This window comes from Indicator indicator, chromosome 2 (assembly GCF_027791375.1).
Source record: "Indicator indicator isolate 239-I01 chromosome 2, UM_Iind_1.1, whole genome shotgun sequence".
Lineage (NCBI taxonomy): Eukaryota > Metazoa > Chordata > Aves > Piciformes > Indicatoridae > Indicator > Indicator indicator.
Window position 1 is genome coordinate 42,637,900 of NC_072011.1, and position 24,579 is coordinate 42,662,478.

Sequence of the window (24,579 nt, forward strand, 5' to 3'; positions counted from 1 at the left end):
ATGAGTGGATGAGTAAATAATGTATTGTGTATTAAGATATGGTACAAAGAGTGAACAAGGAAAAGGTGAGGAAAGGTCAGTATGTAATCACATATGAAAAATATAACTAGAGACTTTATGAAAGTCTAAGCTTTTTGAGCTACTGCACAAAGAAGAATCAGATTCTAAAATTCATGCACCAGCCATTTCATTAGTTTGATGCTAATTCACACCAGATGAGGATCTGACTGGTTTTAAATCAGTTTTATTTCAGATTCAGAAAGTGCTTTCAAAGTAAATTGACTAATGTCCCCACTTGCCATGCTCTACAGTGCACTGCAGAACAAGGGCAGGGTACACAAGCATACTTTAGGATGAAAGAAAGGTTTATAGAACTAAACTAAAACAAAACTTCCCCCAAATATGTTTAGTGATGTGGATATTAGGTCTCTAACACCATCTGCTCTTCTTTTGTGAATTTATGAAGTGTTCTTTTCTACATTAAGAAAAATAATCTAATTGATCTCCCTGTACTAATACTGCTACTGCAGTAGCATTACATATACTGTGTATTTAACTACGGTGAAATTTCCAAATTACTGATTGAAATTATCAGTATGATTTTTCTTCCCCCCCCCTCCAGGAAGGAATTGGGCTTGCTTCAGAAATTGTATGGATTATATGATAGTGTAATAAACAGTATTGATGGTTATAATGACATACTTTGGACAGATATAGATATTGAAAAAATTAATGCTGAACTCCTGGATTTTCAAAACAGGTATGTTCCCTTCTGAAGCTGACATTCATTTTAAGGTGGTTGAACTAGAACTCTATAAAAGGGTAATTACTTCTGTAACTGCAGTAAAGAGAAGAACCTTTATACTTTAGTTGTTAAGTACTCATCCCAACTATCCACCTACCATTTCCTTCCATTCTTGATTTTTTTTCCTCAGTGTATCTTAGCTCTGATAGTTTTTCATGGTTTATAAAACTGATGGATTCAGGTAATGAAAAAACAATACCACAGTCTTCCTAAACTAAAGGGAGATGATCTTTGTGACAGAGTGTGGAATTTTTTACTTACTTTTCTTTTTGTTTTGCTATTGATTTCTAATACAGGGCATTGTGGTAGTCTAGTAAATACATGTTTTCCTGAAGGTTTACTGATATATCAATTATGTCATTATAAGACATAAAATTTTAAAGTGAAGAATTTGCAGTTTTGAAATTGCACTTTTGATGGTCACAGTTGAAGATTATGTCTTAGGTTTGCATTATTTCTGAATTTCTGTGAAGGAAACATTAACCAGAGACTAATAACCTTTCAAGGAAATTTGTGCTGAAGAGTATTTTTTCTTCCTAAATTTGAGGTTATATATGCAGATAGAATTTTAGAGATCAAGAGTCTCTCAAAGAAGTAAGATAGTGACAGACAGCTAACTGACAGTATCTTTTCTTTGTGTAAAACAGTATCTCCTGTTTCACAACTTAGTAATGATAACAGGGCTTCTAGTTCTGGAACTTGCAGTATGTCATTCAAAGTCTGCCTCTTTGTTGTATCCATTTCCTGTGTTCCAAATCACTTAACTCAATATTAACTATTTATTAATGAATGAAAAGAATGGCTGCAAACAGCAAAATTTATAAAATATTCGGATGTTTTGCCTCTTTTTCTAAGGAAAAAGATCATCTGTGATGTCTGACTATATCTATGCTCCTCTTTTTCAGCATTATTATTTTTTGTTTGTTTTTGTTTGTTTCATTTATTGGCTAATTTCAAATTTCAACAGGACAGATTTATCACTGTCCTGGATTTGAGTGGGATAGTTAATTTTATTCTTAGTATCTGCAACAATGCTGTATCTTGGATTAGAATAATGTTGATAACATACTGATAGTTTAGTTGTTGCTCTTAACCCTGAGTTAACAGTTTTCTCATGCTGTGCTAGCACAAGCAACTAGGAGGGAGCATGGCCAGCACAGCTGGCCCAAACTATTCAAATGGATATTCTATACCATGGAACATCATGCTTAGTGTATATCCTGGAGGCAGCTGGCTAGGGTGGGTGAATTGCTGCTCAGGCATTGGTCAGTGGGTGGTGAGCAATTACATTGTACACTACTTGTCTTTTATTTATTTATTTATTTATTTAAAATTATTGATTTCATTATTATTATTCCTGTTATTAGTAGTAGTAATAGTATTACCTGTATTGTTGATTGGAGTAAATAGTATATTTATACCAGGATTGCATATGTGAAATTTAACTAATTTTGCTTTCCTTGTTTTTTCTTTTTTTTTTCCTAATAGAATATTTGTGATGATAAGGAGCAGATAAACTATGTTTTAATGTAAACTGAAGTATTTCTGTTTATTTGCAAAGAATATATTAATGGTTAAAACTGTTAAATATTATGATTTGTTAGTAGTGCGTTTGCATTAGACTGACACAAACTGGAATTTCATATAGAAAATGTTCACCTTACTACAAGCTGATTCATATTTCCTCCTCTGTTTTTAAATCATTGAGACAATTCTTATTTTGACAAAAGTAATATTTAGTACTGTATCACTTTAACTCTACTGCAGGTGCCGTAGACTACCTAAAGGACTCCAACACTGGCAAGCATTTTTAGATCTCAAGAAAAAAATCGATGATTTCAGTGAGTCTTGTCCTTTGTTGGAAATGATGAGTGACAAAGCAATGAAGCCAAGACACTGGGATCGTATTGCTGAAACTACAGGACATCAATTTGATATAGAATCTGATTCCTTTTGCCTTCGAAACATCATGGAAGCACCAATTCTTCAACATAAAGATGATATTGAGGTGTACAATATACAGTTTTTTGTCTCCTTGTTTGTATTATAATGTCAACAAAAGTAATATGATCACTTACAAAATTGTGACTTGTTTAAAAAACAATTTTATACTTCGTTAAAGTCCTTTACTCTCCATCGCATCACACAAGTTTAAAATAACTTATATTTTGATTAAAAATTCTTATTCAAATGAACAAAGACAGAGGTAGCAGCTGGAATCTTTAGACACTTATTTCTAGATATTCTCTCTCTTTTGGCTCTCTTCTAAATAGGAAAAAAATAAAACCAACTAAAGAAAAAGTCACAAAACTTGACCATGATTACAGCTTTCTTTCACCGTGTTTACTTTAAAGGTTTGGAAGTTAATCAGAAATTAGGAGGAAGGCTCCATGCTTATTTATACTTAATATGAATACTTTTCTAGCTCTTTGTGACTTTTTATGAACTTCAAAAGATTCTCCCCCAAAACTTGAAAAAAATCCCAGTGGAGTTTTGAGGTTTCACTGTAAATAAGTGTACAAAAGCTATTGTTATATTCATACTTGATTTACATGGAATCATTGTAAGGTAATCTGATTAATTTTGAATTCAGCTCTGATTTGAATAAATGATCATAGAATCATTTATGGTGAAAATACCTTTAAGATCATTAAGTCCAACTGTACATGTAACACTGCCAAGTCTGCCACTAAACCGTTGTCCTTAAGTTTCATGTCAACACTGTCTTTTAAATACATCCAGGAGCGGTGACACGTTCACTTCCCTGGGCAGTCTGTTCCAATGCTTAACAACTCTTTGGTGAAGAAATTTTTCCTAATGTCTGATGTACATTTTCCCTGGTGCAACTTGGGGCCATTTTTTCTTTTCCTACCACTTGTTACTTGTGAGAAGAGACCAACACCCACCTCACTGCAACCTCTTTTCCAGTAGTTGTAGTGAGTGATAAAGTCTTCTGTCAGCCTTTTCTCTGTAATAAACAACCCCAGTTTCCTCATCTGCTCTTGATAAGACTCATGTTCTAGAACCTTCACGGGTTCCATTGAGTTTCTTGGACATGCTCCAGAACCTATGTGCTCCAAACATTTGTTGGACTTGATAATCTTTCCAACCCAAACTATTCCCTGATTCTTTAAACTGAAATGTGACTAAGATTGGTATCTCATTGGGTGATGAGTGTATATTACCCTAAACCTTCTCAAAGCGATGATCCAGGAGTCTTGTTATACAAAAGGTGAAACCACAGAAGTGGTATATCCATGCCTTTCCTAGTGTGCAGGTTTCAGTTATCCATACAGGTTATTTGAGAATAAATCAGTAGTGTGATCTCTGCATTTGTGTGACATATTTCTGTACTATTTCATAAAATGTCGTATGTTGTTAGGAAAGACTTCATTTCTGAAAAAAGGAAATGCTAAAAACATGGTTCTTATTTTACAGGATATATGCATATCTGCTACAAAGGAAAAGGATATAGAAGCCAAACTATCTCAAATAGCTGAAATTTGGGGAAATCAAATTCTGAGCTTTTCACCATTCAAAGGGAGAGGAGAGTTACTGTTAAAGGGAACTGAATCAACAGAAATTATAACGTTGATGGAGGACAGTTTAATGATTCTTACCTCTTTACTGAGCAATAGGTATTTATAAATTGATTGTATGGTATTTTCAGAAACCCACCAAGATAGCAACTGTACTATTATTATGCTAAATCAGTACTAAATTTGAACAGAATATAATTTTTTAATGAAAAAGAACATTACAATACCTAGTTCAAAATTTCTGCAAGTGAAAAATGTTCGTGTATTATTAACAAACTATTGTCTCAATATATTTGAATGTAATCAAGCTGGTAGAAACTTCCAATGTGTTTCTTCTTGCTCTAAGTGAAACATGTTGTTTGGGGTGGGTTTTTTAACCATTGTATTTATTTTATCATAGCTGTATTTACAGTTAAATACTTGCTTCCTATCCTCTTCTAGATACAATGCATCATTTAAAAAGGAAATTCAGAACTGGATTTCTAAACTAAGCAACTCTACAGATATAATTGAAGAATGGCTGGTTGTGCAGAACCTCTGGGTTTATCTTGAAGCTGTTTTTGTTGGGGGAGATATAGCAAAAGAATTACCCCAGGTAAACTTTACAATGCTTGCCTATTATTGTCTATTAAAAGCTGTGTAGTAATTGCCAACAGATAGTGCTGTGGAAGTACTTATGTTTTTGCTATATATAGGAAGCAAAGTGTTTTCATAATATTGACAAATCATGGATAAGAATAATGCAACGAGCTCGTGAAAACCCAAATGTCATTGACTGCTGTGTCGGAGATGAGACTATGGAGGGACTTCTCCCTCATTTACATGAACAGCTGGATGTGTGCCAGAAATCACTTACAGGGTATGCATTGTTTGATTTGTAATGCATTGTTTTTATGTGAGTAGTATTTCTGTCTTACTTTTACTCTTATGCAGAAAAAAACTTGAAGCACTGAAATATTCTAATAAAATTCTTGTTCAATTTTAAAGATACTTAGAGAAGAAAAGATTACTGTTTCCTAGATTCTTTTTTGTTTCCGATCCTGTTCTTCTTGAAATTCTTGGACAAGCAAGTGATTCTCATACAATTCAGGTACAATGTTAGTGAATTTTTCCACTTGTAATTTAAATAATAATAATTTAGAATATGGAAAAGCTTTTATTACTTGAAAACATAACCATTTTCCTATATAAACTTTGCTTAAAAAATTCATTTCTTGCTCTTTAGTCTTTAATGAAATATGAAATGGATATTTGTAATTTAGAAAAAAACGTTCGGAGTTCATAACACTAGAATATGATCCTATCAAGTGATTTGCTGGTGGTTCCTTTCACTAACAAAAGGATCCCTGTGAGAGTTTCCTGGTTTGCATATCGCAAAGTTTCTACAGCTAGTCTGGATTGTTACTGAGGGCTGATTGAGATAAGGTAGCTGATATCACAGTTTATCTGCTCTGCTAGATCACCTCTAGAAATTGTAAAAAACCCCCAACCAACCAAACAAAAACCCCCAGCAAATGGAAATAAAATCCTACAGAACTGTTTCTGTGATTTTTACCTACATAGGGCCTTGAAATTCATCTGCAGGTTCAGAAGAACCTTTACAGGATAACCTAATTTGAGATTTTTTTCTGTTTGCTAATGTTATATATTTACATTGAACGACTTCTGAAATATCCTTACAGCCACATCTGCCTTCCATATCTGACAATATAAATGAAGTAGAATTTCACTCAAAGGATTATGACCGCATACTGGCAGTTATATCAAGAGAAGGAGAAAAAATTCTGGTAAATCTCTACCTTTTTTTTTTTTTCTTTTCCAGAAATGTTAATAGATACAACATTCTATTTTTTAACAAATCAGTATATATTGCATCAAATTATTGCTAATCATAAGTGAACACATTATAGTTTTATTACACTAACCTTTAAAATGTCTTTCTGAAATAAATTTGTAGTATGTTTATTGAAATTACATATGTAGTTGTAGAAATTAAGTAACTGTTCAGTAACTAATGTACTTGAATGGAAGTTTGGTAACAATGTTATTTTTTGTACTTTTTCTTAATTTTTCAGTTGGACACTTCAGTGCTTGCAAAAGGACCAGTAGAACTTTGGTTGCAGGATTTATTGCGTGTGCAGCAGACTTCCTTGCATGGCATAATTAGGGCAGCATATTACCAAATTAGTGAACCAGGATATCACCTGGTGAATTTTCTTAATCAGTTCCCAGCACAGGTAAGATTACAGCGTGTGGATTTTTGTGTGCAGTCTGGGTTGTGTGTGAGGAAAGGTGTGATGTAAAGATTTATTTCTTTTTCCTATTACACACTTTTGAGCCTTTTATAATAAGGCTAGTGGTTAACAAGTGATTCTTTTGTGTTTTGTTTTGGTTTGGTTTTTTTCTCCACATATTAAATTTGTAGGTTGGATTACTGGGAATTCAAATGTTGTGGACACATGATTCAGAAGAAGCTCTACAGAATGCTAGAGAGGATAGAAAAATCATGCAAGTAACCAATGGGAGATTTCTGGATATTTTGAATACGTTGATTAGCCAGACCACACATGATCTTTCAAAGCTTGACAGAGTGAAATTTGAAACACTTATTACCATTCATGTGCATCAGCGTGATATTTTTGATGATTTGGTAAAGTATAGATTATTATTTCAGACAATTAAATACATTTTCTGCCATAATAATTTTTCTTATATGTAGTAGCTACAGTTATATATGTATGCATGTATTTGTAAAAGAGGTGTCTATAATCTCACTGTAGTAAAAATAATACATTAGACTAGAATAAAATCCATCAGTTCTGTCATCTAAATATTTGCTCCGCATTTTTAAACTTTTCTTAGAATATTTTAATTTTTCACTTTCCTACAGAATTGTTTTGACAGGAAAACCCCTTACATTATATCCTTTATTTGGAAAAATGTTGGGTTACTCTTTCTTGCATGACTAAAAAACTGAGTCTGCTGAGGGTGTTGTAGCTTTATCATTACAGACAGCTTTCTCATGGCTTATAACAGAACCTCAGTGGCTGACACTAGGCTACACTTTACCTTCACTCATTAAGAGTTACAGCAATGCCACCAGCATCTCCTTAGTTTCTTCTTTCTCTTTCTCCTACTCTTATTTAAGAGAATAGCCTACCAGGGTTCTCTTTCTGGTTCTTAAGGAGGATACATACAAGACAAACAAAATACTTACTAAAATCAACAGGCAATGTAAATACTCTCCTTGAACATTTTTAGACTATGCTGAATTGTTTGCTTTTCTTTATTCTTTTAGTAATGCCATCACTCAACACTGTATCTCTCACATATTTTTGCTGCCACTGACACAAACTATGCAATTTACCTTCCACTCTTCAGTCAGGTCCTTCCTTCATTGTGTCCTTTGTTCCAATGTGTTAGGTGGGTTTAGCAGCATTTGCTAATTTCACTTGGAGGGTGAGCTGCATTAACACAGTAATTTGAGGTTTGATTAACACAGATGTTTTGATGATCTGTATAAAAATTCAGGACATGTTTTACTATCAGGTTAGCATCCATATGAAGATATGTGATGCTTACGTATATTTCAGTTTACTTATATAGAAACTTTCCCCTGAGAAAGTACTCATTCCCACACAAATAAGTATTTTATGACAGTTATCAAAGACAATAAATGTGGATGCTTAGTTATAACATGCACATTTATTTACTTCCTTTTAAGGTAAAAATGAACATCAAATCACTGACTGATTTTGAATGGTTAAAGCAGTCTAGATTCTACTTTAAAGAGGATTTCGATAAAGTCATTGTATCCATTACGGATGTTGATTTCATTTATCAGAATGAATTTCTGGGTTGCACCGATCGTCTTGTCATAACACCTCTTACAGACAGGTTAGAAGAGTAATTGTACATAATAATACTTTTAATGCAAGGAGAGTTTATTTAACATGTATCTTCAAAGTGGTACATTCTGAATTAAGTCTTGTGTGGGCCAAGTCATTCATGAAAATCTTACACACTTGCTTAGTCATGCTCTTTTAGAAAAGATAAAGACAGTCTCATTAATTTGTATACTTAGTAAATCCTAGAGAAGTTTTATCACTGCTCAGTCTTTAAAAACAAAAAAAAAGAAATAGAAAGTAATTGCTTTAAGCTGATATAGTTGTGTATAGTTTAGCAGTATTTCTATGCACCCCCAAAAAAGCCCCCAAAACATTAGATTAAATATTTCAAATTCTGTCATAAGGGATTCTAATAAAGATATATTGGTGGGGTTTTTTTGGAATGTCTTTGTTTTTTTCCAATGTCTTTGGAAAGCCTAAGATGACCAGTTATTGTCTGTTGTCTTACAAGTCCTAGGAAACACTTTTGATTTATCCTTGAGAATCTAGATGTAGACAAAGTCCCAGCTGTGTTCACTCACCTGCTGTTCTTCTGTAGCCAGGCAAGCAAATGACTGTCAATTTTGTTTCAAATGTGGCATAACAATGAAACTGTTTTCTTTTTTCCTCTTGGGAATTTCTTGGCTTCTTTTCTTGCCAAAATTCTTCATTTATTCCTTTCTTGAGATGCCACTTTTGACCAAATGACAAAGTATAAAGCCAAAAGACACTTCACTTGCAAAAAGATGCCCTCATGACCCAAAAGCAACTTCCAGCCTACAATAATTTACCTTGCTGCCTATGTAGACTCTGTGTCTATACAGCTTTTTGAATGTTTCTCCACAAGAGATGGGACTGCTACCGTAACAATATGAAAAGTTCATTATATTTCTGTAGTGAACTGTACTGACCTCAACAATTAGATATTTCTCATGCAAAATATTAAGTTCAACTACAAAATTTGCCTTGAACTCTACAGAAATATAAAAGTAAAATCTTTACGTTGCTAAAGTTTCCTAGCGGTTAGAAAACATCCAGGTCCCTGCAGTTCAATTTTGGCACAATATATTGTAATGTTTCAAGCTAACCTGTATGAAGAAGTTATTAAACTGTTCATTATGTATATTATAATTGAGAGTATTTTGTGTTGATTTGACATTGAAGACACCCCATGATCTGTATAGGAACTTTCTAATATAATTCTTTTAGTGTTGCTATTCCATACCTTATTATGAATAAAGGTCATAACTAAAATCGTAACTCACATATAACTAAAGTAGTACCCTAAACTTCTTATGACTTAAAGAGTATAAAGCTTAGCGTGTTTTTTTCTTAGAACTGTAGTTGTTTACCCATAATTGTAGAAGAGGCCATGTATCCTTATTCTTTCACACTTGAGGATTTAGACAGAGGTAGCCTAACCCGATGAAATGTATACAGGTTAAGATACTGCAGATTGTGATGAGGTGGCAGAATTCAACATCAGAATCTACTCTTTATAGCTGCCAAGAGTTAATGACAATTAAATTCCTTTTATGGTGTGCATTAATTTTCTAGCTCCTCTAATATTCACAATTTGTAACAAACTACATTAACGCCAGATAAAATATTTGAATTTTTATAAGTAATGTTTAAATTACGTATTTTGTGACTTACCATTCTGAACTTTCTGTACTCATGGGAATTAATGTATCTGCTCTATGAAGAAGTAATGTTTTGACATAAGAGCCGCAGAATTTATCACATAAGTCATTGTTATATATATATACACACACATATCTCTCTTATAATCTAATAAATTATTATTAATTAATGTTTATAGGTGCTATATAACTTTAGCACAGGCTTTGGGAATGAATATGGGAGGAGCTCCAGCAGGACCAGCTGGAACTGGTAAAACAGAAACGACGAAAGACATGGGAAAGGCTCTGGGAAAATATGTAGTAGTCTTTAACTGCTCTGATCAAATGGACTTCAGAGGTTTGGGGAGAATTTTCAAAGGTAAGACTTCATGTAGCATAGGAGAGACCTTCATAGGTCATTTAGCAGGTGCATTTAGAGCAAGTTGCTCAGGACCTTATTCATGATGGGCTTTGAGTATCCAGAGATGGATGTTCCACAATACGTCTGGGCCCCTGTTTTTTTAAATACTTTTATTTATTTGGAATTTCCCACTTTAAAGTCTGTGCCCATTGTCTCCACTTCTTCCACTGCACCTCTGAGAAAAGCCTGGCTCAAATTTCTCAGTGCTTCTTATTAGCTAGTTACGAACAGCAATAAGCCTACCCCTTAGCTCTCTTTTCAGGCTCTACAGATTTTGTTCTCTCCAACCTTTCCTTCTGTTACATGTTCTCCAATCACTGACCACCGTGGCAGTCATCTGTTTGACTTAGGCAAGTGTATTGTTGTCTTACCTGCATTGGTACCCCTTGACTGAACAGAGTACCCTAGTATTGTCTCAAAAGTGCAAAGTGCAAAGAAGAGGCAAAGAATGATTTTACTCAGCCTGATGACCACACTCTTTCCCAGTATGCACCTGCCTGCCTTTGCTACAAGGGCATCATTCTGATTCATGCTCAATTAGTTGTTAAGCAGGACACTAGGTCATTTTCTGCAAAACTGCTTTCTAGCCAGTCAGCACTGAGCTTGTACTGCTGCATGGAGTTCTTCTGTTCCAGATAAAGGACTTTAACTTGGTGAGATTTCTGTCAGCTCATTTTTCAAAGTTATGGTGTTTATGTGTTAAGAAATTTAAAAATCTTTTGAGTACATGACAATATAGTGATTTATCTGTAACTGCCTAACAGTAATATACCCAGAATGAACTGAATGCACCCTCAGCAAGTTTGCTGATGACACCAAGCTGTGTGGTGTGGCAGACACGCTGGAGGGAAGGGATGCCATCCAGAGGGACCTTGACAGGCTGGGGAGGTAGGCCCATCACAACCTCATGAGACCAAATGCAAGGTCCTGCATCTGGGTTGGGGCAATCCCAAGCACTGAGGTAGGCTGGACAGTGACTGGTTGAGAGCAGCCCTGAAGAAAAGTACTTGGGGGTGCTGGTGGATGAAAAGCTCAACATGAGCCACCAGTGTGCACTTGAAGCCCAGAAAGCAAATCATATTCTGGGCTGCATCAAGAGTAGTGTGGCCAGTGGGTTGAGGGAGGTGATTCTCTCCCTCTACTCTGCTCTGGTGAGACCCCACCTGGAGTACTGCATCCAGTTCTGGAGCCCCTATTACAGGAAAGATATGGACATTCTGGAATGTGTCTAGAGAAGGGCCATGAGGATGATCAGAGGGCTGGAGCACTTCTCCTATGAGGACAGACTGAAAGAGTGGGACTATTCAGTCCGGAGAAGAGAAGGGTCTGAGGAGACCTTATTGTGGCCTTCCAGTATCTGAAGGGGGCCTACAAGAAAGCTGGGGAGGGACTTTTTAGGCAGTCAGGTAGTGATAGGACTAGGGGGAATTGAAAAAAAATAGAAATGGGTAGATTCAGATTAGATGTTAGGAAGTTTTTCACTATGAGGGTGGTGAGACACTGGAACAGGTTGCCTAGGGAGGTGGTAGAAGCTCCATCCCTGGAGGTTTCTAAGGCCAGGCTCTGGCAACCTGATCTAGCGTGAGGTGTCCCTGCCAATGGCAGGGGGAATGGAACTAGATGACCCTTGAAGTCCCTTCCAACCCTAACAATTCATTGTTAAATAGCTTTCAGTTTATATGAAAGAAATATGCTGGTACTTTGAATAGCATTTTGAAAAAACTACAACAATTTTTTTCGTACTACTTTGCTAAAAGAACAACAACTCTCATAGTTGCTACTAAATTTGTGCTACTTTTCCAAAGTCAAATTAGGAAACTGTGAGATTACTAATTTATTAAAATGTTACTGTTATTAATAAAGTACTTCTAGTTTTCTCTTTCAATTTAATTTTCTTTCCCTGTCTTTATTTCAATGCTTGTGCACACAAAACATTTTCCACGTTGTTAATATCCTGTACTACTATGTGAAAAAATCATAGTTTAATGTGGATTTTAAATGGTAGAGATGTATGCTCTAAGATTATTATGTTCTGTCTTGTGTGATCCAGAGTTTTATTTAAACCCCTAGTTAGTGCAGAATTAGTTTCAGGATTTAATTTTAAGCTTTATTATTTACAAGAGAGGGGCAAAACGTAATTTAAAAACATTATAAAGTCTGGAAGACCCAAATTAAAATAAAAAACTTTGGATTGGATTTTGTGTTGTTGTAACAGTTACAACTAGTCTTTTGTAGCTCTAAATCACTTTTTTTTTTTTTTAATGAACAACACAGCTTTTTGCAAATAAGTGAACTGCTGCTTAACAATAAAAAGCTACAATCAGAGAAGGATCTGGACAAAAGATCTGCCACATACCTCAAGATATCAGAAGATTTTTCTGATTTTGATTCACTTTTAAGCATTTTGTATAAATCAACAAACATTAATTCTCATTGATACGGAAATATTCAGGTGGATTGGAGGAAAATAGGCCTTGGCCACAATGAAGTAACTAGAACTAATTACTTTTCCTTCAAATAAACAAATAAAATCTAGTTGGATAGATTAAATATGCACAAAAAAGAAACAAACCCAAATAATCAATTTTTCTATCCCTCTTTTAGGTCTTGCACAGTCTGGATCTTGGGGATGTTTTGATGAATTTAACCGAATTGAGTTGCCTGTCTTGTCAGTAGCAGCACAACAAATCTCTATTATTTTAACAGCAAGAAAAGAAAGAAAAAAACAGTTTGTTTTTTCTGATGGAGACTGTGTAGATTTAAATCCAGAATTTGGAATTTTCCTAACAATGGTAAATGTAGTAATAATTCCGGAGTAGTGAGAGATTATACTATGTAGAAATGCAATTCTGTACACTAGGAGTTTGGCCAAATTTCCAGAATCGTCTATGCTTACTGGGAAGACTGAAACACTAATACACTAATATTACCTTAGCTTGAAATGCTTTATCATATTAATGAGAAAAATATGATAGGAAAAGAAGAAAATGTTTACTTAGAACAGGAGATAGTGGAAAAAACATAGACCTTGTCTGATGGGTACTTTACATGGATGGATTTACTTTCAACCTGAATTACAGAAGACAAGTCTCATAATTCTAGAGTAAGACACACTCCTTTTACTGTGGTAACAAGAGGTCTTTTCAAAACCTGTGCAAAAATACATCAGATCCCTTCATTTGTTGATATGGGATGTATCTAGTCTGGTAAATACAATACTGGCCTTCTGTGGCAAAGGGGCCCGTTCTGATCTGTGTGTCGGTCCTGGAGTCAGTGCGGACATTATGACAGAACTGTGCTCCTTATAGCATGAAGGTTTTATGGGTGATATTTGAGATGCATTGTTCCCTTTCTTATAGTGATTACTTGTGAAAAAATCTTGCAGAATATATAGATCAAAGTAAGGTTCCACACCAGAATGGATAATATGTGCAAAAAAGATATGTGAGGTAGTACATATAATTTTACATGCTACCAACCATTTCCCAAAGGAGAAGCACAAACTCCTGAATTTAGTGTATTAAATTTGAGAGTATGCTATCTTGTTGCCATAGGGATTCTGATGCTTCATAACACTCATTCCTGTAATCTCATGGGCAGGGAATTTTATAGTGCCAAGGCATACACTGGAATGTATAATGCCAAGGCAGAGAGAAATCCAAGATGACTGTGGAAAATTAAAGTCTTTATCTGCATATTTGAGTGCAGGGAAGTGGTTGAATCATTGTCCCTGGAGATATTGAAAAGATGCATAGATGTGGTGCTAAGGGCCGTGGTTTAGCATCAGACTTGATAGATAATGTTTGGATTTGATGATCTTAAAGGTCTTTTCCAACTGAAATTATCCTATGATACTATGATAATAATTGAGGACATAAATATCTTTTGACTGCCTCTGATTTCTTAAATATCACCTGTCTGATATCATGTTTGCAGCAAGTTTCCAGAAACATTCTATTAGTCAAATTTCTTGGTCATTAAGATTTTCTTTCATATAATTTTTTGTTGCAAAGGTGTCATGTTTACATTTTGTTGACTCTGTTATTTTTGCTGTGCCATTACAAAATATTCTCTGTGTATTCTTGAGCCATTATTAAAGTAACTTCTGGCACTAATAGAGAATTACAATTTCATATACAATTCCTGCTTCAGCAGATATTCATTCACAAACTGTCAAACATTCAGTGAGATTTTATACTTTGTGACTTGCGGTATCTCACACTGATACACTTGCCTTTTAGACACAAGAAATAGAGAAGAGCTTTCAAATATCTCTTCACTGTAGACTGCTTGTGATCTGTTTTAAAAAATATTTTACAAAACCTTTTTCTGCAAAGTGGTAATGAAAATTTATTTGCATTGGGAGTACGGTAGAAGAAATCAACCAGCTAGATTGTATTTAGATTGATGACTTGGTATTGTAATGAAATTCAGTTATTACTTTGGCAATATTGCATAGGTTATTAAATTCATAGTTGTGGTTTAAATTCTTTCTTCACATTTTAATGATCAGTAGAGAAGAGTTCTAGCTTTGAACAGACCTAGGTATCTATGCATAAATGTATTGATTACTGAAAAATACCTTATTTTGACTGTTGTAAATAATAATAATGTGCTTTGCTTTCTTACATAGAATCCTGGATATGCTGGACGTCAAGAACTACCGGAAAATCTCAAAATTCAGTTTAGATCTGTGGCAATGATGGTTCCAGATAGACAGGTACAACTATTGACTGAACTGAAAGAAAATGATGTGTTTTACTTTGTTTACATATCTTCAGAAAAACTAATGGAATTTCTAAAAATGTATTTCAGATAATTATAAGAGTTAAGCTTGCAAGTTACGGATTTATTGATAATGTGATGTTGTCTCAGAAATTCTTTGTTCTATATAAACTTTGTGAGGAGCAGCTCACTAAGCAGGTATTGTTATGTATTCCCTTCCTCTACAGATTTACAGCCCCTTAGGTTTTGGGTTGTGCAGCTTGTTTTTGAAGCATTGCTTTTATACTTTTTACAACATACAATAGAATTAGTTTAAGTATAACGAAAACAAATATATCTATAAAACTTTTGAAAAAAATTACCATTTTCATTCATGTATATTTGGTCACATATGAACTTTTGTATGCTAAAAAATGATAGTTTGTAGTGGCAAGTGTGTGACATTCTCTACCTAAACGTGGCAGCCAGGAAAAAATTAAGCTGGTGGTGTCATTTTTCTGTAAGAATTATCTAGGGCTGGATAAAGTAGTTGGAAATTGGAACCCACAGGAAGAACATTTCAAGTTTAATTTAGTTGTCCTTCTCCCTGTAGTACCCCTTTGAACTGAAGTCTTGACATTAAGGTGCCTCAGATAGAAAGATTGAGTCTGGAATGGAATTGAGCCTTCTAATACAAAGCTACAAAGTAATTGCTATATGGCATTAGAAATGGTGAAGTCAATTAAATTTAAATTAGAAAAGAAAAACCTTAGAAGTTTCCTCTCTTTCCTCAAAACAAACTTACTGTGCTTCATTTATTTTTAATAGAATAATTCCTAAGCAACAATTCCTGTTTAAGCTACCTCTCCCAGGCAGGGCAGCTACACCATAGAATATGTGAGTAAAGTTAGATATAGTGATAAAATGAGGCTAGAGAACTTGTTACTGATCCATAAGCCTTTTTCTGCTGTGTAGGTCCATTATGACTTTGGTCTGAGGAATATTCTTTCAGTACTGAGGACTCTTGGAACTCAAAAGAGGGCCAGGCCAGATGAAGGTGAATTAAGTATTGTCATGAGAGGGCTAAGAGATATGAATCTCTCTAAGCTGGTAAGAATCTAATGTAATATTTCAGCACCATGAGTGCTTGAGGCAAGTCTGATAGATATTTTATAGGGTTTCTTTGAAGATTAGAAAAAGATTTCAAACATCATTTTCTTTAAAAATTACATGATAATCCTCGTGTTATCATAAAACACCAATGGGAGTTTATTAGACTTTTAAATACTGTTCAGGGTGCAGAAGTTCAAATAGGTTAATAGTGGCTTAATTGAGGATATAACATTTTATGTAACTGAGTTGTGTATATACTGTTTACTGTAGTGTTAAGTAAACTGAATAATTCGAGTATTAGACTCTTGAAGAATTCCTTTCAGATAGGATGTTATTTCCAATGTATGCTGCAAGTGTTTTACAAATCAGTTTAACAAATAGATTCCTGTGTTTATTTAGTGGGATATTTCTTCCAATTTTGAATTTACTTTTTGAATGGACATTTTCAAAGTGCTATTTTCTGTTGTGAGCTGTCTTGTTGTCTGAGCTGTCTTGTTGTCTGAGTGTGTTTATGAAACTAAGCACCTATACTTCAAAATCATACTGTTTATATTTTAAAATAGAAATTTGTTTTGGTTTGAGAATATTCTTTCTATAGCCATGATTTAAGCACTTTTTTTTTCCCTTTTAGATTGATGAAGATGAGCCTTTGTTTCTCAGTCTTATCAATGATCTCTTTCCGGGGTTACAGTTGGACAGTAATACCTATGCTGATCTTCAGACTGCGGTGGCTAATCAGGTTGAAGAGGCTGGATTGATTAACCATCCACCATGGAACCTTAAGCTTGTTCAGGTAAAAGCTTTCCCAAACTGTTCTTAACAAATAGAAGTCAGAACATCATGTTGGTAGTTAAACCACTGTCTCATTCAAGGACCTGAGCTTCTGATATGGGAAAACAGGAAGGTTGTGTGTGTACCACAGTAAGGAAGACCAATCCAAGGGATTTATGTTTTTATGTCTTTAAATTATCCAGAAGGAAAAAAACCAGCTCTGTTAACCCAGCCTTTCCCACATATGATAGTTCATCTGTTACCTGAATGATGCAGCAAAGCACCTACATGGGTCTCTGATGTGAATTTGTTAGATTAGAATAGAGACAGTAGGTCGTAAGAAGGATTAGGAGGCATTTTGTAGGGCAAAGCAGTAAACAGAGTGAAAATAAACACAGATAGGGAACAACTCCTGCTAAGTTAGAGAAAGTTAAACACCTTTTTAAGGGTGAAGAAAATTTTAAGAGGTCTGAATTTCTAACTTAAATATGTTTCTGTAATGAAGAAGAGTCTTCATGATGAGTTTGAGAAGACATTTGTAGGCAAAGATTTTACTCACGTAAGTTTTGAGAATTCATACACTTGCTTGGGTAAACATCCAGCTTACCTGAGTTGAAAAAAGTGAAAGTATAAGCATGGTGGGTTGAAAATTCGACCCCAGCAATAACTTTGCCAGACCATCTGAGCTTGGAAGCAAATGAAAGCTGTATTTACAAGCCGAACTACAATCTACAATGAAATGCAGTGGATATATACAAATATACAGTATTTACAATATTTACAGGTATTTACAACTAACAAACAGCACAAGGACCCCCCTGGCCAAAGACCAGGGAAGTTGTAACTGCTTCTCTTTCCCTGCCTCCCCCTTACCCCCCTGTACAAAGGGAAGAGAGAAAGAAGTAGAGACCTAGCCAAAATAAAAGTGATGCAGCCAAGGTCAAGCAGAAGCCAGTTAGAATCTCCCAGGCAGAAGCAAGAAGAAAAAAATTATTTGGGGAACCAAATCTTATGGGAGATATCCCTCCAATGTAATTGTTTAGAATAATCATTATTTTCCTTTTTATACCCAATAGTGATTTATTTACATTTTTACTTCTTTCTGCTCAAGATCTGTGAAAAATTTTAAAGGCATAGTCTAAAGCTACCACAATAAGAATGTACAGAACATATATGTTTTAGCATAGAATATGACAAACTTGTGGAACTTATAACAAGGTTAAGTGTGCAAGTCACCATGCATTTGGGTACAATCAAATGAAAGAATCAAAAATAGTCTCAGTGACAAGAATGACACTGTCATACAAAGGAAATTGTTTCTCTGAAGTATGTGTGATCGAAAAATTAAAGCTCTAAAGAGATTTAGAGGTTTTCTAGACTACAAAGTATGCAATAAAGCACACATAGTGTCAATTTGTCTATGTAGTGTTCAAAGCTCTCATCCTTCTGAAGTGCATTAGCCACCGAAGACTGTGGAAAGACCACACCTAAGTGAAATATGTAGGCCTCTGATACTTGTGTACAAGAGTTTCAGTAGTAATGAGAGATTGTGTGGCAAAAAGTTATTAAAAACAATGTTGTTTGCTTGAAATAAAGTTGTTTAGTTTTGACCTGACAAGCACTTTGTTCTTGGCACTTGAGGAATGGAGAAATAGACCATTTTGACTAAACATGATCTATTTTTAGACTGTTGAATAGACTATTTTGACTTCAAAATATTTCTACATTATGGTTAGTAAACTAATGATTTAATAACTAAACTGTAATTTTGGATTATGGTAATTTGGGTTTACTGTGGAATAATCTTTATGATGTGTTGATTAATGAATATGTAATTGTTTATTATGAAGGAAAAAAAGGTCCTTAAATATTTTTTGGATCTGTACTACAGCATAACATTTAAATGCCTCACAGTTGTATTTCTGACATGTAGTCATGTTGGAAACTGAAAGACAGTTAACTCATTTTCTGATAATCTTTATGCCAACACACTTCCCTATACACATCCTTCTTTAAAGAGCAAACTTAGCAAATGCAACTCAAGAAATAAATAATTAGGCAGTCACTAGACTATTACAAACTGACTTGCTAGAAAGGTAACTAAAGCATTGTTGCATAGTTGTTTAAGTTTTTTCAAAACTCTGGTAATAAGCACAAGGGTCAGACTGCCTCTAGAAGCATTTATTTGTAATTTTGCTGCTTGCCATGCTAAGAATATAGGTACCACAACTGACACCTCAGAACATTTTACCCTGTGGAAACATGCTTGGATCTTCTTGAAACATAACCTAAGAATAGAGATTTCTGAAATTACAAGCCTTGAAATACTAGGCTTGTTCATTGGTTACACAGTTTTAAATTGTAAACTACATACCTGGCTTTTACAAAGTATCTCAAAGGAAATTAGATTTAAACCAACAAAGGCAGTTTGACCATTGTGCTTATTACCAGATTTCTGAAAAGTTTTCAAAGTTGTCTAGCTTAAATCCAAAACTGTGTAATTTGTTGTATGGGAGCAAAAGGCACAATGCATTGCAGTATTCTAGTGTAATGTACAGTGTACAAAGGGCAACATCCTACCTTATGTTACCTTGCAGCAACTAAAATGCCATGTCTCAGACATCAAACCAGAGGTATATTTGTGGCTCTGTTCACACTCTGCCTAATTTACAGGTTTTGCTCTGTGAGAAAAATACCATCCTTGAAGTCATGTTCATTAAGCCTTCACAGCTTATTATTTCTGGTTGCCAAATTGGTCATAGGAAGATTGCTTGTGCCTTAAATTCAATCTTCCACTTGCAATAACAAGTTTGAAATTGTCAAGTTGCTGGTGAACTTGATCATGGTTTAGATTAGTGGTGCCTGTAGATCTTGCTCCTGAGCCTTTATTCAGCTTGCAGAGGAAGCAGCTATATATGCTTCTCCCTACAAAGCTCTGTCGTCCATGAGGGCTACCCCTTTGGTCCTTTTGTAAGCAGACCCAGCCGCTTCTGTAGCAAGCCTAAAGCTAATATTAAAAGAAAAATTGAAAATTCAGGGAAGAACTTTCCTGAACATAAATCCATCCACAATCCTAGAGGAAGCATGGTCCCTATGTTTATTTCATATACTCACATATTTTAGCACTGTACCAATTAGTCATCTTCTGCAATGTTAATGTTTTGCTGCTATTAATTTTTCCTTTTCATTAGTACAGAAAATGATTTTTAAAATCTTAATATAACTATTTTCAGTTGTTTTGAGAAGTTTAGGCAAGATTTAGTTCTGTAAACTGTTTTATAGTAAGCTTAGAATATTAGGTTGTGAAGATATGTACTATTCCACAAAACACTAAAAATCAGCAAACACATGCTGATTTGAATTCTGAGCATATCATTTGGGTGCCTAATACATTTGTAATTATATGTATTAAATACAACCCAAAATCTTTGAAAAGCATATATTTCTTAAAACACTTTGTTGTTTTTTTTTTTAATAGTTATATGAAACTTCTCTAGTACGTCATGGGTTGATGATACTTGGACCTAGTGGATCTGGAAAAACAATGGTCATAACTATGTTAATGAGAGCACTGACTGAGTGTGGTGAGCCTCACAAAGAAATGCGTATGAACCCCAAAGCTATAACTGCTCCTCAAATGTTTGGAAAACTAGATTCTGCAACTAATGATTGGACAGATGGAATCTTTTCTACACTGTGGAGGAAAACACTGAAGGCTAAAAAGGGTATGTAAGTACTCTGTGTGTGGTATAAAAATACTTCTTGAATGATATGCTGAAAAAGCATCTTGAATTTGAAAACGTGAAGAAACCTCTTGAGAGAAACTATAGAGAACATAGATGAGGTTACAGGTTAGTTCTCTAGAGAGGGTAACAGTTTAAAATATATCTAACAGTTTAAAGTATATCTAAATTTTTAAAAGTATTCATTTCTTGCTACTTCAATTCTACAATGCAGATATGTTTTTTGGAAGCTGCAAAATTATGACTTATATTTATTAATTGCACTAGCTTTAAGACAATGTTTTTCTCCATGGTTTTTCATCTGTGGATTACCCATGTTTATATTTTGGTATTTTGGAACTGGAATACTGAAATTCCTTTTCATAGTAGTTAATTGGTATTGGGACAAATACAGAATATGTATAATGAAGAAGTTATATTCTTCTGGGGAACCATGTTAGAAGGAGATTCTTTTAAAAATAAAGTTGAATTTTGCATATTTGAGATGTCTATATTTTCTCTATTGAAAATTTCCTGCTTTCAAAAGGAAACCAGAATGTTAAAATTCAGTTGCCGAAATTTAGCCCTTTCATCTGTATTTATGTTGCAAAATAAAAGAAAATCAACTAGAGTTTCAGAATTCATGCATGATTACAGTTTTTATTAACTTAAATTAAGTCTATGACTGTTTAATGCCTTTTGCTTAGCTGCCCAAAGAACCCTTATTTTAGCTATAAAGTGCTGAACTCCCCATTCCCCTTGTTCTGCTCAGGGTGGGGTGGAAGAGAGAAGAAGGAGGAAGAGTTAGACTAATTTGAGAATGAAGATGTTCTGGAGAAAGAGAAAGGGGGTGGGGAAACGGTGGTTTAGGGTTTTTGTTTGTTTCTTTTCAAAGTCTATGTTAATTTGCAATAAAATAATTTTCCCTAAGTCAAGTCTGTTTTGCCTGTGATAGTAGTTGATAAATGTTCTCCTTGTCTTTACCTCACGCTACAAGCATTTTCACCATATTTTCTCCCTCTATCCTGTTGAGGAAGGGGAGGAGACAGAGTGTCTGTCTGACAGCTAGCCAAGGTAATCTCAGTGCAGATGTTCAATGTTATAAAGATATACTTGTGACCTCATTTGCTACTAATTGTTTAAGAAATAGCTCTTTAACTAAGTATGCAGTTTATATAGTAATGAACATCCATGGTGATGGTAGAAATTACAATAAATAAAATACATTTTTATACAGTATTTAAGTTCTAGACCATCTTTTGTAAACCTATTTTCTTGCTCTTTCATCATGGTGATATTCTCTTTTGATTGCTTTTCCAGGTGAAAATGTGTTTCTGGTTTTAGACGGTCCTGTAGATGCAATCTGGATTGAGAATCTAAATTCAGTTTTGGATGATAACAAGACACTCACTCTGGCAAATGGTGATCGAATTCCCATGTCTCCTACATGTAAACTGTTATTTGAGGTCCACAACATTGAGAATGCCTCTCCAGCAACAGTTTCTCGAATGGGTATGGTCTACATCAGTTCTTCTGCCCTCAGCTGGAGACCCATATTGCAAGTAAGAGTCTCATTACTGCCTATTCCTAAATTTACCTTGTTATACATTTTATGCATAAAAATACTGTGGATAATTTCAGGCATGGCTGAAAAGACGTTCTTCTCAAGAAGCTGAAGTTTTACAAAGTTTGTATGATAGAATCTTTGAACCAACATATACATATATGAAACTAAATCTTAATCCAAAAATGGAGCTTCTGGAATGTAACTACATTATGCAGGTAAAAGAGATACTATGTGAGTTTGTATGAACTGAGTGACTATAGTGACTTTAGTAAGCATGCAGAAATAGCAAAGAGAACCTTTGAAAGCAAATTTGAAAAGATTGTTTTATCGCAAAGAAAACCTCAAACTCAATATTTGTTTCTTAGGCAATATAAGAGGAACTGTTAGAGATGTGCAGAAGGAAATTTTATTTCTCACATCATATGTAGGCTAGTCTTCTATTGAGTGGATTTTGAAGGTTTCAGTCAGTTTTCAGAAGCATGTGCTTAATAAGGTCATGGTTTTGTTTCAGTTTGTTTAATACCAACCAAGTTGTAGTGTCAGTATAACCCTAGTGGCAGTGTCAAAAGAGAGAGTGAAGAATAATTCTAATTAACTTTTTATTTCCAGATGTAATAGCTGTTATTCTGTCAGTCAGCTCTTCCAAGGTCAATGTAATATTTTTTGTCTGTCCTTTCCTATCAATTGGAATTCTACCTTGAGTGGAGTCCAAACTTTATCAGTGATTTATTAATAATAAAATTATGTGTTTGTAAGTCCTGTACTATGTGGTTCCAGCTGATTTGAGTCTGTTGTCATCTGCAGATTCTGTCTCTTGATTTTCCATTTGTCTGTGGAATCTCAGTTTTATATTGATACTACCATGTCAGTAGTGCCTTTGAATGAGAGCAGACAAGACAATATTTTAGATAACATTTCAGTTTAATATTAAACTAGTCAATTTGCATTCAATATCTCTCAACTGTTCTTTAGGGATTTAGCTTCAGGTTTTCAGCAGTTTGAAGTCTTTTACTGCAAATTTATAGCCACGTTAAATGCTGCAAAAATTAAGTGTAGTGTATCAAATGGAATTAAGATCTCTATTGAATCTATGTGCAAAAGCACTGTACCTTATCAGTCTCCTAATGGGTTGTTCTGTCATATGTCTCTTCATTAATTGTGGGATTCAGGATATGTTGCTGTGTTAAAAAATTACATCCATCTCAAAACAGTTACATCTAACAGATAACAGAGTAGTATATCAGTTCTAAAATACAGTTTTGGGTGTTCACCCAAACATGCACATGTACCAAATTATCTGCCATATGTTAGCATTCACAATTTAAGCTGTTTTTTTGTCTACAATAGCTTCATAATGGTTTTATGAACCATAAAAGTGGTCTCAGCTTTGTTTTCCTCTTTGTAATTTCCACTGCCTTTCTAACTGTTTATGATCCTCCAGCCCACCTCATTAGGTAGACAAATATAATTTACCTTTGGAGATTCAACATTGCTTTTGTTAAGAGTTATGCTACCTTACAAGCCTATTGGAAGAGTCAGTACACTTGTAGCTGAAGGAGATTGGATTGATATGGTCTGTCTAAAGGAACAAAGATGTTCAATAAAGTTCTTCACCAGTGATTTACACAGAAGCTATGCAGTTGCAGCAGAAGATAGGAGGTTCATATCTAGATAAATAAATGAATAGAAGATACAAACTGTGATAAGAGTGTCAGTTCCTAGGAAGAACAGAGATTAGCACTGGTCCTAAGGTAACTTTGCTGGGACCGATGTTGTTCAAAATGTTCATAAACAATTTTGAAAAGTTGTAGGCGAAGAAGTTTACTGATCATACTAAATTATTTAGGGTAATAAGGACAAAACAGTTAACCGTGAAGAACTCTAGGCAGACTTTATGAGTCTGAATAAGTAGGTAATAAAATAGCAAATGAAATTCAGTGAAGATAAGCATGAAAGGTTTCACATAGGAAAAAAACAAACCATTGAATGCAATGAATAGCAGACCAATCTTGCCTAGGGGTATTATAGACAATAAATATTTATGTAGATTCAAGACCAGTCTTGATATTTTCAGGGTGGAAAATCCATATAGAATTGCTAAACTTAGAAAGTATATTTCGTTCAGAAAACCCCAGGCTGAAGAGAGTAGCGGTAGGATGTACCACACCCAGTACCATCAGAAGCCAAGATAATTTTTTCTTTGGTTTTGCTCTTCTGTACTGTCCCCTTTTGGTTTCTATTGTAGATGAGATGCTAGCCAAAATGAACTTTTAATCTGATTTGTTGCAAACATCTGTGAGGTTTTTATAAGCCAACTTAATTTTTTTCTTTCTTGAAAAACTTATTACAGAGTATTACTAAGATCCAGAGCACCATGAGCTAATTGAAAATCTGTTTCATTGTTAAAAAGACATATTTTGAAACAATA

The 24,579-nt window shown here is 34.5% G+C and overlaps 1 protein-coding gene across 1 annotated transcript in view; it reads left to right on the plus strand.

The window, feature by feature from the left end:
* DNAH8 (dynein axonemal heavy chain 8) overlaps positions 1-24,579 on the plus strand; it is a 147,888-nt gene that overhangs the window by 61,741 nt on the left and 61,568 nt on the right. The window contains exons 33-51 of the mRNA XM_054397009.1: positions 623-760; positions 2,573-2,813; positions 4,244-4,443; positions 4,786-4,939; positions 5,040-5,203; positions 5,332-5,434; positions 6,027-6,131; positions 6,420-6,581; positions 6,770-6,994; positions 8,069-8,241; positions 10,054-10,232; positions 12,879-13,066; positions 14,908-14,994; positions 15,090-15,197; positions 15,954-16,088; positions 16,723-16,884; positions 20,341-20,587; positions 21,905-22,146; positions 22,226-22,366. Of these exons, the coding sequence (XP_054252984.1) occupies positions 623-760; positions 2,573-2,813; positions 4,244-4,443; positions 4,786-4,939; positions 5,040-5,203; positions 5,332-5,434; positions 6,027-6,131; positions 6,420-6,581; positions 6,770-6,994; positions 8,069-8,241; positions 10,054-10,232; positions 12,879-13,066; positions 14,908-14,994; positions 15,090-15,197; positions 15,954-16,088; positions 16,723-16,884; positions 20,341-20,587; positions 21,905-22,146; positions 22,226-22,366 (3,154 nt within the window). The remainder of the gene's footprint in view (positions 1-622; positions 761-2,572; positions 2,814-4,243; positions 4,444-4,785; positions 4,940-5,039; positions 5,204-5,331; positions 5,435-6,026; positions 6,132-6,419; positions 6,582-6,769; positions 6,995-8,068; positions 8,242-10,053; positions 10,233-12,878; positions 13,067-14,907; positions 14,995-15,089; positions 15,198-15,953; positions 16,089-16,722; positions 16,885-20,340; positions 20,588-21,904; positions 22,147-22,225; positions 22,367-24,579) is intronic.